At 40.0% G+C, this 18,983-nt stretch overlaps 1 protein-coding gene across 4 annotated transcripts in view; it reads left to right on the top strand.

Moving 5' to 3' along the window:
- KIAA1549L (KIAA1549 like) overlaps positions 1 to 18,983 on the top strand; it is a 221,903-nt gene that overhangs the window by 197,260 nt on the left and 5,660 nt on the right. For 3 of the 4 annotated variants that reach the window (XM_077321898.1, XM_077321902.1, XM_077321900.1), the window contains 3 exons: positions 1,468 to 1,616; positions 10,602 to 10,753; positions 13,088 to 13,363. In XM_077321898.1, the coding sequence (XP_077178013.1) occupies positions 1,468 to 1,616; positions 10,602 to 10,753; positions 13,088 to 13,363 (577 nt within the window). Of the gene's footprint in view, positions 1 to 1,467; positions 1,617 to 10,601; positions 10,754 to 13,087; positions 15,840 to 18,983 lie in introns of those variants that run through there. The other variant, XM_077321901.1, reaches the window with a different exon arrangement.

Below are 18,983 nucleotides of genomic sequence, written 5' to 3'. Positions count from 1 at the left end.
TTTAGATTTTCATCTAACAAATAACTGTAAGAAAAGGATATTTATTTAGTTTAGCAGTAAACCCACTAAAATGCTTAATACATATACCAAATTCAGGTGGGTAGCACACAATTATTTGTCAGGAAGGGCTAATTAGAGTCAAAATGCATAAGTAATTGATATTGCTCAGTTAAGTCTTGTATTTGGATGCTAATTGATTGCCATTCACAGATCTTATCAACTGCCTTAATCTTTTGCATCTTGACTGTAACTAACCCTTCCGGGAAACTAATTCCCCCCTTCTCTATATGTAATGGTTGCAGAAATAGTTACATTGTATCTGAAAATGCATGCTGGCCCCTGAAAGCTCATACTTTGAATAAAACTTTGTTGATCTTAAAGGTACATATACCAAATGTACATTCTAGTATCACTTAAACCATGATTTAAGCCTTTGATTATAAAGGCATAATGTCAGATTAGCTATGCAATAAAATAAGTGAATGACGTATAAATCTGTTTTCCTTTTCTCAGATGACCCTACTATAGGAAGCACAAAATATGTGGCCATTTAAAATTGATTTTGACTTGTTTTTGCAAGATCTCATACTGGCACTTCAAATGCTTAATAAAAATACGTTACATCACCTCTCAAAGTCAATTTCAATGTTTAGTCTAAATTCTCCAAGCATTATTCTTGGGCAACCTCCATTCATTCCAATCTGAGCAGGAACAGAAGCTAGTGGACAGCATTTTTACAATTCTGTTTCCTCACAGGTAGTTCATTTATAGAGTATCTCATGCCATGCATTTCTCACTATCTGTTGCACAGCTCAGGCTGATGAAATCACTTGGTTTTCAGAGATGCTTTACAAAAATAACACACTGGGCAGTCTGCATAGCCCAGTCTTAGCACGTACATTGTAGTTTGCTGTGTTTTGGCACAAGAGCAGAAATAACTGAGTTGTCCTGATTGGCTGCTGGTGATGTCATGACAGTTATGCAGAAATATCAATGAACCGTGGAGCACTGGCAGCAATGCTCATCTTTCACTGTCAGGTAGAACTGGTAGTTGTTAGTGAGCTAAAACAGAAGCCATACACTGAGATCACTGTTTTTAAATACATTTTTTAAATATTTTGATTTTCTTTGAGACCAAAACAAGCAGGGTGCTCTACATTGTCATATCTTCACTGCATGTGTATTTTCTAATATTTATGCTATGCTACATCCAGATGTATTTTGAGGGAATTTGGGGCAAAGGCCCTGTATCGCAGCTGTAGTCCATGAGCTGCAAGATTAATGATTGAGCTCTGCAGAAATATCAAAGCAAAAAATGAAGGTTCTTTCTCTACCACTTTCCTGTATGACTAAAGTTGTTTCTTGACAATGTCTACAAATCAGACTACTCTTAAATAGCCTACTCTAGTGTAAATTGATTGTAGATGCTTGCTTGAATGACTCATATTTTCAATATATATCATGCAGGTCTACATCTGATATTGGCAGCAAGACAAGAATTTCAGAGTCCAGTGGGACTGAACAGATACAGCCGCATGATCATGCCCCTTTTGTCCCAGTATCAAGAGCCCCAGTATCTGTGGCTCCATTGGATCAATCAGCTTTGAATTACTCAGGTGAAAAACGCATGCGGTACAAACAGAGACCACATCTAAGTCTGTATGGCATAGAGACGAGCGTGTGAGATTTTTCAAACACCCTTGGGTAGAACTGTATTAAATGGCTTTCTTGAAGGCTTGAGGAGGAGGATCAATAAAAGGATAAAAGCTTTTCTAATGTGGGAAAGAAGGGGGAAGAAGGACATGGTCATTCTATTTGAAGCACCTGGAATTGTCATCTTTCTGAGGCAGGATCTTGGAACTGAAGGTGTGCTGCAGTACAGAGAACTGATGTCCATTTAAGGTAGTCAGTTTCCATTGCAATGGCTACTTATTCTGGAGTGAGGGCCACTTTGCATTGACCCAGGGACCACATATTATCTTTGGAAACAACCAGCGCAAATGACCACTTTCAACTCAGTGTAGTGAAGCCATCCTGAATTGATAGTAAACAAGTGATATTGTTTCATTGCAAGCTAGCAGGTCCTTGCAAACTATTCCAAAATGGGTTCTGTGAGGATATCTTGATTTGTGACTGAGGTGTCGTCCAATGTGGCCATTCAACTCAGATTGACTTCACCACATAATTAATAAGCTGAATATGGTCACATGTATAGGGTTTTTGTTTGGAGGCTAGAAAGCCAGTAGATTGTGCTTGCAATGAGGAGCTTCAGCAAAGAATATGAACTAACATGGATGTAAGAAGCTTCTGTATACAAGTCAGATCATTGGTCCATCTAGCCTAGTGCTGTCTATTCTAAGTTAGAGGGGCTCTTCAGGGTCTTAGCCAGAAAACTTTTCCAGCAACTTCTGCCTAAGACCCTTAACTGGAGGTGCTGGGAATCAGACATGGGACCTTATACATGGAATGGATATACTCTGCCATTGAGCTATGGCCCCAGCAAATATCTTTGATTACACCAACCAGTAAAATTACTTCGGTATTAAGGAAACATGACAGACATTGAATAACTCCTTAGGCACATTGGACTTATACACTCTAAATATTTGTATAAGCCTGTGTGTGAATGAATTGGGCTCATCTTCTATTTTATATTGTAACTGCCATTTTTGATCTGTCATTTTGTTAGTGTTTCTGTGTTCACTAAATAAAGCTTCTAGTTGTTGAAGCCTATGTCATCTAAGACCATTGAAAAAGGTAACTGAGATTGTTTAGGAGGCCACTGAGATGTGTGTGTCCTTCAAAGGAGGGATGTTGGGCAGCTGGCACCATGGAATGGCAAAGGCAAGTGCCAGCATTTATGGAAGGACTCCTTGTGTTCACTGGACCCAGGATAGTCTGGATACAGCAAATGATTTTCTGAGCTTCTGGGACTTGCTGGAATAACACTGATTGCTTGCTTTTCACACAACTGTCTTTAGCTAACAGAAAAGAGCATGTGCATTAAAGGTGAGCAGAGGTAGAGTAGCTGTTCTGCTTGTGTCAAAAGCCTGAGTGGGAGGGAGGGTTGTGTGGGGGGGTCTCCTTTTTAAAAAGCAAAATACGATTTGTCTGCCATTGTCATTTTACTCTGGAAGTTCCCTGTTCTGTTTTTAGTCTCATCAATGCACAGTGAGCAGTAAAAACTTGACATAAGTTCACTGAAGAGAGTCTGTTGAAGACATGTCATTCATTTCTAAAGGAAAGGCTCAAAGCAAGATTTTTCATTGTGCTGGCTCTCAGAAGCTAATGTATGAAGCTTGGAGCCAATGAAACCTTAAAGGAGAAAGAATGCCAATGCTTACTGATCAGACTTATCTCTTCTGCAGCTTTCTCTTCTTATGATCTGTGGTTTAAGAGTCTCCAACTGTGTTCAGGTCCTTGATTGCTCATCTATGTCTGGACAGCTACTGGCCTTTGCCATCTGCTGTTGTAACACCTTCCTACCCAGAGCAAAAGTAAATTAAAAACCTTTCCCTCGCTGCTGCATTTGTACTTTGATAATTACAAATAGCAGTAAATTGTCAGTTGAATAAAGTTCTGTCTCTAGTAATTAAATCAACTTCTGCTTGATCCCAAAAACAAGTAGTTGTAAACTCTGAATCATGTAAGGTGTCAATTCATTCATGAGGCTTAAGAAAAGGACATTCTAATGGTAAGGTACCATTTACACCACAAGTGCTTATGATACGGACGAAACAGGATGGAATATTGTATTTATTGCTGAAGTTTCTAAAACATTTGGATAAGAGAAAATGATACTCTGCTAAATGAGCTATTGGCCTTAAGCTTCCCTTATTTTTCTGAATATAAAGCTATGGATGGCTAAGTTATTAAAACAATAGAATACTATTATTCTGAAAAGTACAGAAGCCCCTTATTTTTTCATAAAATTAATATTTAATATTGCAGCCAATAAAGGCCTTGCTTCCTAACAATGTGGTTTCAAAGGCCACAGTCCGAAGTACACTTGCACACAAGGAGGTTTCATGGAAACCATTGGAATTTGTTTCCATGTAGTTATTTTTATCATTGGGTGTAAATTATGGATTTTTATTTGGGGGGGGGGGTTTCCTTTGGCACCAGATTGGAAATAAAGGGCTTGTAGAAATTTCACTGTGTTGCCTTAGGCTATTATCCAGTTGCGCGTTGAAGGATGCTACTTCATTTTATGTATGTGAATAGTTTTAGTGGAACCATTTAGCACAGTTTGCATGTTGTCGAGAGTTATGCTGCATTCCTCCATTCACAGCTCTCAGTGGCTTAAAGGCGCTTCGCTAGTCTGAAGCACAGTAATCCAGCAGACTCTGCTGCAGTTAACTTTTCTCACATGTTGTTTCTGAAAAGCACAGTTTAGCTGAGCATTTCTGGAACTGATCTATAGAAGGTCTGGATGAATCAATTTCATTGTAGAGCATGGCTCTGAGAGTGCCTCATTACCTAGTGTCGTGATTCCAACCTGATGCTTAAGAGGACTTACCAGTGGATATTAACATACATCTTTTTTTTGTCCCAGCCTCTGATTGGGAACTCCATTCTGTGTTTCCTTATTCTTCTCCATCATCTTTTTTCCTAATTGCGTATTTCCATAGCCTGCAGTGATTCCATGCAAACGATTCCTGTTTGGTCCTTTCTTCATAGTAGGAAATCATTTTGCTAGTTTTATTTGATTTAAAGAAAAACCCTGAAAGTATATCTTGTATTAAATCCTGCAGACACATGTATTAAAAGTTGGTCAGTTTAGGATTGGAATACTGAATCTTCAAAAGAGAGGCAGCTCCATTTCAGTAATGAGTGAAATATTACTGTTATGGCACATTTATTTGCTACCAGTAGGGTACTTGTTGTGGAACAAAAATAATATTTTCTCCTTCTCTGGAAGGGTTTAGGGTAAGTTTTTTCAGGGTCTCTGGGTGAAATTCAAGATGCTATTAAAATGATAAAATGAAACATTCCTATGTTTGCTGGGGGAAAGATTTACATGTCCTTGATCAAAACTCAGATGTGACCCTGACCTACATAGCCTTGTTGATGACTTTTTAAGGACTTGCCACTTTCATCATCCTGTCAAGTCTTTAATTGTACACACTGTCACTGAGATTCCTTAGCAATTGTTACCATAAATCACATGCATGTACTTAAAAGAACACTCTGTCTCAGGAAATGTTCCAGATTGCTTGTTTTCTGGGGAAAGAGGAGAATATCATGACCTTCTGAAATTTTCTGTCAGTTCTCAATTTCTTAATTTTGCTTTATTTAAATCAGACAATAGAATTAAAGTGCATAAACTGAAGAGGAAGTAAGATGGACTGGCCTTGGGAACACAGCTGTTATAAGATGGCACTGCTCATATGGTGACATTGTTTTCTAGATACTGCATGGAATAAAATAATGAAATTTCTTGCAGTGCTTGTTATGAACAGATATTTTTTATGATAACTTTGAGCTTTACTAGAGCAGTTTATGGAAGGTTGTAGTTGAAGAAGAAAAAGGGATCCCCCCTCAACACATGTATTTTTAGCTTTGTTGTTTCGAAATTCAAGGCTTTTACAGGTGTGAATCTGTAATTGGAGACACTGAATGGCTGTCTAAGAATGAGAATAATCGTGACAAAGCAGTCTTTACTGAGAAAATGTCAAGGCAAAACTTGAGCTGTGATAAAGAAATATTCAGGATACCAGTGTAGATTTTAAGAAGCTGCAACTCTGTCTTTCATGAAATAATTACTTGAGAGTCATCACATTGGGCTTTACAGGGTTTCTGATTCTACACATCCACAACAGAACATTTTATCACAGGTCTTCAAATTTTGCTATAGCTAATGTCATGAAACCATGTAGCTAATGCTATGAAGTTGCATCCCTGCAAATGCAAAGAGGGTAAAAAAAATGTGTTCATTTAGTACCACTCAGTAGAAAGTTCAGACTTGGTACAGGTTTTCAGCATGCTTTGACTACCTCAGAAAAGAAAACCCAGGGATACAAAAAGCCATTAGACTTTAGTTACTCATTGGCCTTTAGACTGCGCAATATGCATTTGGAGGTTGGATGACCCACAAACCTATCTTTTTATATTAGGTAGATAGATGTTAAAAATGCTGGTTAATAAGCTAGTCAAGACACATATTAAAGCTTGACTAGATGGGGTTGCCTTCCCTCTATGCCTCCTGAGACAAACATAAACATCAGTGACTGTGAATGATAAGCTGGGGAATTCCAAGGGCCATTCCGCACTCGTTCAAAATTGCACAGTGGTTGCAAATTGAAATTGCTACTGTTTTGCTGTTATGCACAACATCGTTGACAATCTGCAACACTCCTGAAACCGATCCGCAAAAAGCGCTTTGTTGTAGCGCTTTCAGGGAAATCCCAAAAAGTGGATTCACCCTCCGGAAAGCGCTACACTCTTGCAACCAATCTGCAACACTAGCGGGAATATTCTGTGCGTTACCATTGTTGCGGTTTCTGCAAAGTCCCTCCCCCTAGCTCTCTCCTCTGATCTTCCGGCGAAGCGATCACCATTTTTTTCTCTCGGAGCGAGCGGAGATCAACACACTGGCAAGCTTTCGTTTACCCAGTGAGGCTTCCCTGGCTGCAGTCCCTCCCCAGAGCTGTTTTAAGTCACCAAGCACGAAGCAACACACAGCCCTGTTTGCTGGTTTATTTTCCCTTTATTTTTCACTGTATTTTCGGCCGAAAATTGCGCCCGTGCGGGGGGGCGGTATTTTTTTTTCCACTCGGGGGGAGCGCGGCAATGATGAAACGGCAGCTCAAACACCACCTGCTAGCTAGATGGGTCTCTCCGTTGCAACCAATCAACGCAGATTCATTGCAACATGTGTTTTTTTTAAACCTTCCTTAAAGGGAAAGGGGCTTTTTGGGAGCATGATAATGGCCTCCCATTGGCTGCTTGACGGCCAGGGGTGGGACAAAGCTCGGCAATATCGCTTCCTGGCTAGCGATTTTTGCTGAGACCGGAAACCTGTGGGAAATGATAGAAACGCAACTGGATTCCACTACAAAGGCAGGTATGCATAACGACAAATTCCACTATTTAAAATGGCGTTTTTTCGTTCCGCAACCAATTTGCTACATAGATCCTGATGCGGAATGGCCCCAAAAGTATAAGAAATATCCAGCCATTGTCTTATGGTAGTGAGAATGGAAGTTCTACCACAGCTCTACAGTACTAAAGAAGACACTGGCCATCACTGCTTCACCAAAGTGGAGAGTTTTCTATGGTCATATATGTTTGTTGCAGGACCACAGCCCTGCCATTCCGCAGCAGAAATAGATTAAATTTTAAGTATTGTGAATGCAAAAGTTATTTAATAACTAACCATGTGTAATGATAGTGAATTCCCTTACAGCTAGGCCCTGATACTGAGTGGTCCTTATGTGGCAATAGAGTATATTAATTAGTCACCTATTGTGCTTGCATTGGAACAACTGACTTTTAAAATAAAACAAAAACATAATGGGGATTTAAAAAATCCCCTTGGTACTCCTCGTCAGGATTAAATGGTTTGAATATGGAGAAGGTGTGATCATTCTAGCCCATTTTTATGTCTCATGGATTAAAGATAACATGTATGAGGGGGAAAGCACTGAAAAACTACCAAAAACAAATTCAAAAAAATCAAAATAGGTAAGAATTAAGAATGGCTCTGGGAGCAGCCTGCAGATAATTGTGGCTACTTGAGTGAAGGTCATGGTTGTCTTACCAGGATGTAGCAGTTCCTCATTACCCTCAGACTGGTTTTAATATCACAAGCTCCCTTTCTGTGATTGTAAAGTGTGGTGTAAATATACAGCTGTGGTATAAATATTGATAATGGAAATGGCTTTAAGCAGTAAAAAAAACTTCCCGATTTAAACATTTTGTTAGCTCTAGTCAGCCAAGTCTATGAATTCAAGAGACTCTGTTTGTTATATGATGTCTCTGTTTCTTAATTGTTTTTTTTTGTTTTGCTTTTGGGATTGATGTTTTTGGAATTGTTGTATCCATCAGAATTAATGCACCCTACATAATTTCTACTCACAAGGGGTGTATTCATCAGCAGGAGTACAATCCTTTGAAATCTTTTGAATTCAGATTTTGAGATAACATGTCAGAGTGGTTTTATGTCATTAATGGAACATGATTCCAAGCAAACATGGTGAGCCTTTCACACACACACACACACACACACACACACACACACACACACACACACACACACACACACACATCCCTTCAAAATAAAGGGTGCTTGGTGGCTCTCCTTGGTTCTATTCATCCCATGTAACTTCATACGCAGCATTTATGCAATTCTGACAAGCCCATTGTAGACAACGAAGGCTGGAAACTGTGCTGTAAACTGAAATGGAAAAATGGAACTGTCTTATTAAATATACTTTTTCTGTTTAACATCTCATGTGTGTGAAGTGTTTTGTTTCAAGTTGCTCAGATACATTTGTCAATATAATGACAAATGGGATAGGGTTGTTTTATTTTTTGGGGGGGAGGTCTTTTTAACAGAGAGATGTCTGGAAAGGCATTGACCACTGCTTATAACTGACAATTAATGGAATAGCCTTGTCAGCTTTTAATTGCTCTTCATTATCTTGATGTCCATACACAGAAATGGGTTGGAAGTGGGAGGTACAGAATTAAAATATTTTGAAATTCAGCAGGGAATTTATAAGAAATTGTTCTGGCACCCTGAATGCTAAGAAAGTTTACTTGCTATGTTGATAAGGGTATTGCATACAGATAACACCAAATTATATTATCTTGTGCCTAACTCTTTTTTTACCTCCCCTTTGCTCAGAGCATTTTTGGACATGAGGTTTAAATGGATTGTTTCTTAAAAATATATTTTATACAATATACTTTTATCATGCTTGGCAAAATTCACATATGGCACAAGCAATAAAGTATAAGATGTAAAAACAGTTTTAGAATTTAATATAATTCTACAGGAGCCTTCTAAGAAAAAGTTAAAGGCTGCAGTTGTATGCACACTTGAGTCCCCCTGAATTCACTGGGTTTTGCTTCTTAGTACATATGCATAGGATCAGGTTCTATGATCAATATGGTGTATGCCTGGAAATCATACGGCTAACCTCTGTGACAAAGCAACAGCGAAATGTTTATAAGCCCAGAAAAAATGAATTGAGGTGTTTGATGCTGACAGCAACAGGTGTTGATTTCATGGGGAAAATATATGGATATTTGCTTTCCGGGGAGTTAACAAAATAGTAATTTCCACACCTATCCAGTAATGCCTTTTGTTGCTTAAGATTTTGGGGAGCAGAAAGGCTACAGTATATAATATGAATACGTGTTGCACTCAACACATACATTAACAGCTGATGCTTTCAGGACATAGGAGATGTACTTCACTGAAGATAAAGATGGATTATTTTTCTAACACTTGGCAACTTCATTCAAGCTGAAAGCATTCATGTGTTGCCTGCAAGTAGCAAATTTCTTCCAGAAGATACTGGTGAGGTTTACAAGCTGAAGGGAGCAGGGATGACGGAAGAAACCAGCAATTTACCACTTGATGAAGAAGAGTATCACAGTGGACAAATAAACTGTTTAAGACTAACATGCGAGAAACCATCAGAAAATAATAATGGGTATATCGTCCTGTAACAATATGTGTTCATGTAAAACAATGCAGGCATATGGAAGTTTGAACTGAACACTGAAATGACATTAAGTAACTGGTGGTGGGGACACCATGAACCACACAACAAAACGACCACATCAAAGATACATTCGAGATTATCTCCTCCTTTTGTCCCTATAATCCAATGCTTTTTCAGATGTCATGTTGATGGAAGAAACTTATCTTTCATACTGTAGTATTTTACAGGTGCTATTTCCCCTTCAGGAACTGTACAAGTTTTTATGTTTACACAACCATCAAATTGCAGAGTAGCAAAAGACAGTTGTAGTGCTCTTCAGAACCTCCAAACTCTGTGGCTAACCACCCAGGAGGACTGTGTGGCCATGGGGTAATAAAAGCCTTCCTATTTATTTGTATATTTAAAAATAATGCTGTGCTGGCATTTCACACAGTATATTGTACAAAAATAGTACAATCTAGTAACACTAGAACCAATTTCTGTAAATTCCATATATACTAATTTACATGACCTCACACGTCTGCCAGAATCCTGACCACCAACATCTTGACTTATTTTAAGAGCTTTCCACACAAGCTTGGATCCCAGCTTTACTGTGCCTATGGTGGATTTGTACATTGGCTTAACAACAGCTATTCATTCATACTATATAAACTAGTGTGATCACTGGAGTGTGATCATGATGTCCGTGTGCCCACAATGCCAACTCTGGCTTGACTTCTTCAAACAGGTATATTCTATTGTGGGATAATTCATTCCCCTGCAACAGTAGTCACAAGGCACTATGTGCAGATGCAAATTTACATGCTCTGTCTTTGGCAAATGTTCTCTGTTGCCAATGCAAAATGGCATCTTCTAGATGGAACATCTAGTGCTCTTTGCAATGCTTTTTGATTACTAACCATCTCCCCTGTCTTTCGATAGGAAACACAGTCCCGGCAGTGTTTGCCATCCCTGCAGCAAGCCGACCTGGGTTCACGGGCTATTTCATCCCAACACCGCCTACAGCATACAGGAACCCAGCCTGGATGTCCTATGCTGGAGAGAATGAATTACCAGGGCAATGGGCTGACTCGGTAATTGAACAGATTTTACTTTCTATGATTTATATATGGATGAATAGTGAATTTACTCAGGACAGGTATTTGGAAGGGAAAATTTCCATGCAGGTACTGGCATGACATGTACCATTGCCGGAATGACTACTTGGCTTTCAGTTGTCTAAAATAAATGAGAGGGTGAGGGGAAGTGTTAAAAGAAATGTGGCTGCCTAGGGGAAAAAAAGAATCTTTCATTATTTAAAGTCTATATTAAACATTTCATACAACTTTTTGAAAAGCAGAACCTTGCTGTTAAAGTATTTATCTAGTACAAATTCTGTAGCCACAATTTAGGTACAAGTGAGCACTAGAATTATGAACTACATATACAACATACAGAGAAATCAAAACCCAGAAACGTTCTAGCCCACTCATCAGAAACCCTACTGATTAATGATATCCTGTAATTCTACATATTTAGGAACTGGGTTTTCCAAATTGAAAGTTAGAACTTGTGAATGGTTTCCCATACCACTGGGAATGATTGCATGAGAACAGAATTATTGATAGGATTAAGGTTTAGTTCCTTAACAGAGATAGCATAGGAAAGGTTAATCCCCCTAAATAAAATGGTTCATATTTTTACCAGCTCTCATCCACATCCTTCTTCCTAAAAAGCACAAATGTAATCTGCAACAGATTCATGCTAATCTGACAGGATTTATGCCACTATAACTACCTAATTTTGTCTCAGCATTTGATTTAGTGCTATGCTGCACTCTTTAGTCTGATCAACCCCTTTTCTATAGATATTTGAACATGTCTTCTTTTGTAAATATACATGTTAAAATGTGCAATGGAAAGCATGTCACCTCTTGCATGTGCATTATTTCCAGGGGTTGCTTTGGTATTGACAACAAAAAATACTGTTGATGGATGAGACTGTGAATGATCATTTGGCTAAGTCTGTTTCCATCTCTGTTGTTCTAAAGTCTGAAGGAATCCTGTAAAACTTGTATTGAGTTGAAAATGATGAAAGGGTGTCCTCTAGTGTTGTTCTGTAGCATAGCTCTTTGCTAAATGGTGAACTTTGTTGTATGAAGAACATGAGAACTCAAGAAGAGCCTTCAGGATCAGACTACTGCTCTTTTTGATCCAGCATACTATTTCACAAAGCAGCCAACAAAGTGCACTGAAGAGCCAGTTAAATGGCACAAAGGCTAAGGCTTTCCTCTGCTGTTGCTTCCCAGCACTGGCATTTAGAGGTTTGCCAACTCTGTAGCTGAAGGCTCTCTATGGTCATCTGACCAGTAGCCATTGATGGACATCTTCTCCAGAAATCTGCCTAAAGTGCTTTTAAATGTACTTCTACCTGCAGTCATCACTCCTTCCATTGACAGTGAATTCCACACTTTACTCATCGAATAAAGAAATATGCTATGTCTAAAGGAAGCACAAATAAAACTGTACAAATGAAAGATGATTCCCCCCATTTTATCTTCACATCAATCCTGGGAGGTAGGTGAGGCTAGGACTGCGTGACTGCCTAGGGACACCCGGCATGGCAAAATGCGAGTCTGGACCCAGGCCTTGCAGATCCTAGTCTGACTAGTCCAGTACTTTAGCTTTCTCCACACATTCCGTCTGCAGATGCTGTATACAACTTAGTAATACTCTATTGACATTTTGCAGTTGGTTTTATTGATTAGACTGCTGGTGAAGGAAATCCTTTGTACTTGGACTATTCCAATTTAAACCAGCATAAATTAGCCAATATTATTTACATAACAAGGCAGTGCATTGGAGTATCATATTATAAATGACAGGGATACCTCCAAATGAGTTATATATTCACTCAGATTTTGTTACAGAAGAGGATTGCTTTGAGAGGCCTGACTTTCTAAAATGAGGTTTACACCAATCTGATTGCTGGCTCACTAGCTTCATGTGGGCTTTAATTTGATTAGCCATTGCTTCTCTGTTCTCTGTTCTCTCTGATGTTTGTGTCCAAAAAAAAAATCCTTGTACCTACAAATATACTGGAAGGCAGTACTGCAGACTAAAGAAGGGAATGAATGCAAATTCTACACTACCCCCTTCAAATACCAGGTAGCATCTCTTCCATCATAGGAATGTGTGTGCACAGCAATTAGTGACAGTAGATAAGTGAGAGGGCAACAGACATGCTTGATTCAGACATAATGTGAAACGATTGCTTATTTCAACAAGTTTTAATTTGAGTCACCTCGCAGATGATCATTTGCAATGTCAATTGTTATTTTCATTGCTTAGACTGCCACATGATTACCACTACTGAAATTCTGTGTGTAGGTCTAAGAGCCTTTTTATTTGTTTTACTGTCTTTTACAGGTCCCGCTCCCTGGCTACATAGATGCTTATTCCCGGCCACGCTATCCGCACAACTCTCCTTCAAGACTTCTCCACCAATACAGCCATCCATCGAATATGCATCCCACCTTAGAACAAGCCCCCCTGCCTTCCACTACTACTTCTCAACAGAGCCTATCAGAAAATGATCCATCTGATAGCCCCCTCACCAACCTTTCTACAGCTGCTCTGGTGAAGGCAATAAGAGAGGAAGTTGCTAAATTAGCCAAGAAACAAACAGACATGTTTGAGTTTCAGGTCTGATGGCTTCTTGTGCTGAATGTTTTTATCACACACTTTGCAAGCCTCTAGCCTTCAGATCAGATTTTTCATGGCTTGTGCCAAAAAGATGCATCCTTCCCCCCCTCTGAAACAGTCAATTCTGGATGTTCATGAAATGAAAGTAAATAGAACAGTCAGTCTGAAAACCAGCACTCTGCCCACTAATCCCAAGCAACTCTTTGTTAAATATTGATATATTTATGGTATGCAACTGTCTGTCACATACCTCCTTGTTCTCTGAAGCCTTTGTTGTTGGAAACATTATTGAACTATATGTCTGTCTAATGTTCCAATATATTAAGAGCTTGGGAAACCCATCATCCTGAAGCAAGTTGTGCATGTAAAAAGTAAATTTTACCTATCTGGATCAAGAAACAATAGTAATATAAAAATTAAGAGCCACACAGTCATATTTTAGTAGTCGAATCATTGCGTTTTGGAAGTACTGTAAGGCAAAACTCCAGCGAAGCAATAGAGTTCAATTGTTGCTGTCTAGCTGCCACATTTGAACAGAAGGAGTTTGATGTGAATGAATCTTGTAGAGTCCTTTGTAAATATCTCAAAATTCATGATCATTGTTCATAATTTGAAAGCCAGAAGAACTGTGAAGAGGCATACTAACATAATTGGGGTTTAATGTTACTAGTGAGTTTTACACAGAAATGTTTTCAATACTTGGTCCCTTTTCACTGTGAAATGAGAAAGAAAACTATGTAAATTAGTGTTAAAAGCTTCCTGAAACCTACCAGTGAAAACATTATTATTTGAGTGTGTCCTACATTCCAAAGGCTTTCATTTGAACACATGGTCACCCTAGTAAATTTGAGAACCTTGAGCTACTTCAGCTGGAACAGTGAGTGTACCTGCTTTGACAAGAGAACCTCTGTTTAACATAGAGTGCATCCCTTTCTTATAAATAATGCCACCTAGTTAAAGGGTTGCCAGAACCAGCTAACCAGAGCCGTGACTTAACTTGGATTACATTGGAACAAAGAGAACTCTGAGAAATCTTTAAGAAACCACCATATTTCCATTTAATGAACTACAGCCTTATGATTATATTAAAGTATGAATAGGTAAACATGTACATGGATGAAATAAGACAGTATTCAGTTAGAAAAGGTTGGGGATAGTTTTTTTGCTTAAACCATAGCTGTAGACTCTGAAAGATAAATATCATTCCTTCTTCTAATGCATTATCATGCAAATACAACCTTTACGAAAGAAAATAATAGCAGAATGATGCTGACTAGGAGTCTATGCTGACTCACTCATCATTGGTGGAGATCTATAGAAACCAATCTTCATAATGTAACTTTAGAAGGAACTGAATTTGTTTGTGTTACACCATACTGGTTATGTCAGTATCCGTTGGGGTATAAGAAGATATGCCCTTTAGCCTGTTAATTTATTTATTCAGGCCTAACTTGGTAAAGCTCTGTAGTTTCATTTCTTTCAAGTGTTTCTTTGGTCTTTATGGACAACAATAAAGAAGGAACTGCAATTAAGCCTCTTAGCCATAATACCTACTTGAACAGAAGGAGAAATGCAACACTGAACTGGAAAATTCAAAGACAGAATTTTCAAATCAACTCAATTTAAAAAAAAAGAAGAAGTAAACCTCACTCCCAAATTTACTACTTATCATCATACTGACAGAGACTTTGTGGAATCATTATCTTTAAATAGGACCGGGTCCTATTAAATGAAAGAGTAAGGCCACCTGGGGAGGAGTTAGGGCGGGCCCAGTCCAGGATAAAAACTCAGAGGGCCTAATCAGCTTCGCGGCTCCTGATTGGGCCCTCCGAGTGTCCATCCAGGGCCAAGCAGCCAACGGGGAGGCGTGCAAAGCGCCTTCCTATTGGCCCCTCACCAGGACAGACCAAAATCCCATTCACCCAGCCCAGTCTGGCTGCCAGTCTGCTCCTGACCACCAACGGGAGAGGAAGTCAGCAGGGCTGCCAAGGAGGATGAGAACAGAGGCTGCGCCAGCCCTTTTCGCCCCAAGGCTGTCCTAACTGCCATGTCCAACTGTAAATTGCCTCAGAACCCTGACAGAGCTGGATGGAGGCTGCAGAGTGCCCCCCCTCCCCCCTTCAGGCCTGCTGCGAAGGAGCCTCTGACAGGCCCTGACTGAGGGGAGGGAGTTATTTCCAAGAGCAACGCAGGGGAGACTGAGGACCTTCCTTTTGAGGGGGGGGGACTTTCCCCTTCTGCCAAACAGTTGCCTGACAGGGAGGCCACAGAAAAGCCCCTTCTCACTTAAAATACTGCTCTGGCCGGGGGTTAGACACAGCCAAGCCATGTGCCTTTCTTCTTTGCAACTCTCTGCAGATTTGAGGCCACTGCACAGCGTTATTCTGCAGAGGAAGCTGGCTCTTTTGTCTCCTGTTTCATCTGCACAACAACCCTGTGCAGTAGGCCTCAAATCTTTCAATTCAACAACAACCTGTGTGGGAAGCCTTAAATGTTTCTTCTTTACCACAACCCTGTCCAAAGTAGCCGTTTCTGCCTGGGGAGCTGATCTTTATACTCTGCAGGTGAGCTGTAATTCCAGGAGCTCTCCAGGCCACACCTGTAGGTTGCCTCATTTGCCACCAGGCCACCACAACCTCCCACACGACACACATGACAACCCCATGCCCTTACAGACTGGACAACTCCTCCCCTTCCTCTTCCCACTGCCAAGCTCTAGCGCCCGTTGTATTCTTGGAGACAACGGGCTTTGCCCCTAGTTTATTATTATTTAAGCAATCCACATATAAATAAAAAGTATTTTAAATAATTTCTATGTTGATATGTTTATAGAAATGATCTACCTACTAATAACAGTAAATGACCTTAAATTAACAGCAGAAATTAGTAAAGAAACCAGTAGTATGGTTGAAACATCCATATAAATAGGCAGTGAGACATTAAAAACAAAAAACCCCTCAGATCTCCCATAAAAATGAGTCTAATAAAACAGGCAGTCAACTCTTTATGATTATGATTAAAACACATTTTAATGTGCTCAGTTGTCTGTTTTGGTTACTGACTCTGACAATGTTGGTAGATCTGTGAGGGAACCTAATGGGGGCTGCTGCCACTTAAACCTTCTTTGGTTTATTCAATCCTGTCCATCTATGCCCACATGAAACAAATTAGTCCAATGGCACCTTTAAGACCAACAAAGATGTATTCAAGGCATGAGCTTTCATGTACGTGCACACTTCCTCAGACAATGGAACAAAAATCATAAGAGTAAGATATAAGGAGAAAGTAAATGAGTAGCAATTAGTAAAAAGCATCACAGCCAAAATATGCAGTATGATAATACCTTGCTAGAAAAGCTAATCAGTCCTACGGGTTCAATTGCCTTTTACAAAAACATTGGGAGGAATAAAAATGTCAAGGTTAGTGATTAATGGCAGACACTTTCCCAGTTGTGAAAATAAATAATTAAAGGAGACTTCAGACCAAAACAGCTATCCACTTGAATGAAACTAATAAGTAATCAGAGCTGGCTATCCTAAACAACAGATAGAAAGAGTGAAACAGACTTCTTCTGTGACAGTTAGTGCCACCAATAGTTTAGGAACCCTTTGTTTCAGTACCTTGCTTACACCTGGGTTTGGTGGCATGGGTAGCACAAGGTAAGAATGAAAATGGTCCTAGATCATGTCTGTGCATTGTTGCCCTATAACTAGAGACCAGTGCCTATTTGTTCAACATTAAGTTTCTTATTAAATGGAACTAAGTTCCTTTAAAAGGTAAAGGTAAAGGTATCCCCTGTGCAAGCACTGGGTCATGTCTGACCCTTGGGGTGACGCCCTCTAGTGTTTTCATGGCAGACTCGATATGGGGTGGTTTGCCAGTGCCTTCCCCAGTCATTACCGTTTTACCCCTCAGCAAGCTGGGTATTCATTTTACCGACCTCAGAAGGATGGAAGGCTGAGTCAACCTTGAGCTGGCTGCTGAGATCGAACTCCCAGCCTCATGTACAGACAGCTTCAGACAGCATTTCTGCTGCTTACCACTCAGCGCCACAAGAGGCTCTTTAAGTTCCTTTAGGGTGACTTATTTTTTTTGAGAATTTTGCAATTTAATATTCATAGAATCATAGAATCATAGAATCATAAAGTTGTAAGGGGCCATACAGGCCATCTAGTCCAACCCCTTGCTCAACGCAGGATCAGCCCTAAGCATTCTAAAGCATCCAAGAAAAGTGTGTATCCAACCATTGCTTGAATACTGCCAGTGAGGGGGAGCTCACCACCTCCTTAGGCAGCCTATTCCACTGCTGAACTACTCTGACTGTGAAAATTTTTTTCCTGATATCTAGCCTATATCATTGTACTTGTAGTTTAAACCCATTACTGCGTGTCCTCTCCTCTGCAGCCAACAGAAACAGAATCCTGCCCTCCTCCAAGTGACAACCTTTCAAATACTTAAAGAGGGCTATCATGTCCCCTCTCAACCTCCTTTTCTCCAGGCTGAACATTCCCAAATTCCTCAACCTATCTTCATAGGGCTTGGTCCCTTGGCCCCAGATCATCTTCGTCGCTCTCCTCTGTACTCTTTCTATTTTATCGACGTCCTTCTTGAAGTGAGGCCTCCAGAACTGCACACAGTACTCCAGGTGTGGTCTGACCAGTGCCGTATACAACGGGACTATGACATCTTGTGATTTTGATGTGATGCCCCTGTTGATACAGCCCAAAATGGCATTCACCTTTTTTACTGCTGCATCACACTGCCTGCTCATGTTTAGTTTACAATCCACAAGTACCCCAAGGTCTCGTTCACACACAGTGTTACCTAGAAGCGTGTCTCCCATCCAGTAGGCATGCTTTTCATTTTTCTGACCCAGATGTAGAACTTTACACCTATCTTTATTAAATTGCATCTTGTTCTCATTTGCCCATTTTTCCATTGTGTTCAGATCTCATTGAACTCTGCCTCTATCTTCCGGAGTATTTGCCAGTCCCCCCAATTTGGTGTCATCTGCAAACATAACTGATGAGTAGTCCCTCCACCCCCTCATGTAGATCATTAATAAATATGTTAAAAAGTACCGGGCTGAGCACCGAGCCCTGAGGTATCCCGCTACTCACCTCTCTCCAGTCTGATGAAACACCATTGACAACAACTCTGAGTGCGGTTCTCTAACCAATTCCCTATCCACCTAACTATCTGAAAATCCAGATTGCAGTCCTTCAACTTATTCATCAGAACATCATGGGGAACCTTGTCAAAAGCTTTACTAAAATCCAAGTAAACAACATCAACCGAATTTCCACGATCCAGCAAACCTGTTACTTGGCCAAAAAAGGAAACCAAGTTGGTCTGGCAGGACCTGTTGGAGACAAATCCATGCTGACTTCCTTGGATCACCAAATTGTCCTCCAGATGTTTGCAGATCGCTCCCTTTAATATCTGCTCCATTATCTTCCCCACAACAGAGGTTAGACTCACTGGTCTGTAGTTTCCCGGGTCATCCTTCCTCCCTTTTTTGAAGATCGGAATAACGTTTGCTCTCTTCCAGTCCTCCGGGACATCTCCAGTCCTTAAAGAGGTACCGAAGATGATGGACAAGGGCTGTGCAAGTTCTCTG

Source organism: Paroedura picta, chromosome 2, assembly GCF_049243985.1.
Source record: "Paroedura picta isolate Pp20150507F chromosome 2, Ppicta_v3.0, whole genome shotgun sequence".
In the NCBI taxonomy this organism is placed as follows: Eukaryota; Metazoa; Chordata; class Lepidosauria; order Squamata; family Gekkonidae; genus Paroedura; species Paroedura picta.
Note: the sequence above shows the minus strand (reverse complement) of the source record. Positions and strands in the feature narration are given on the sequence as shown.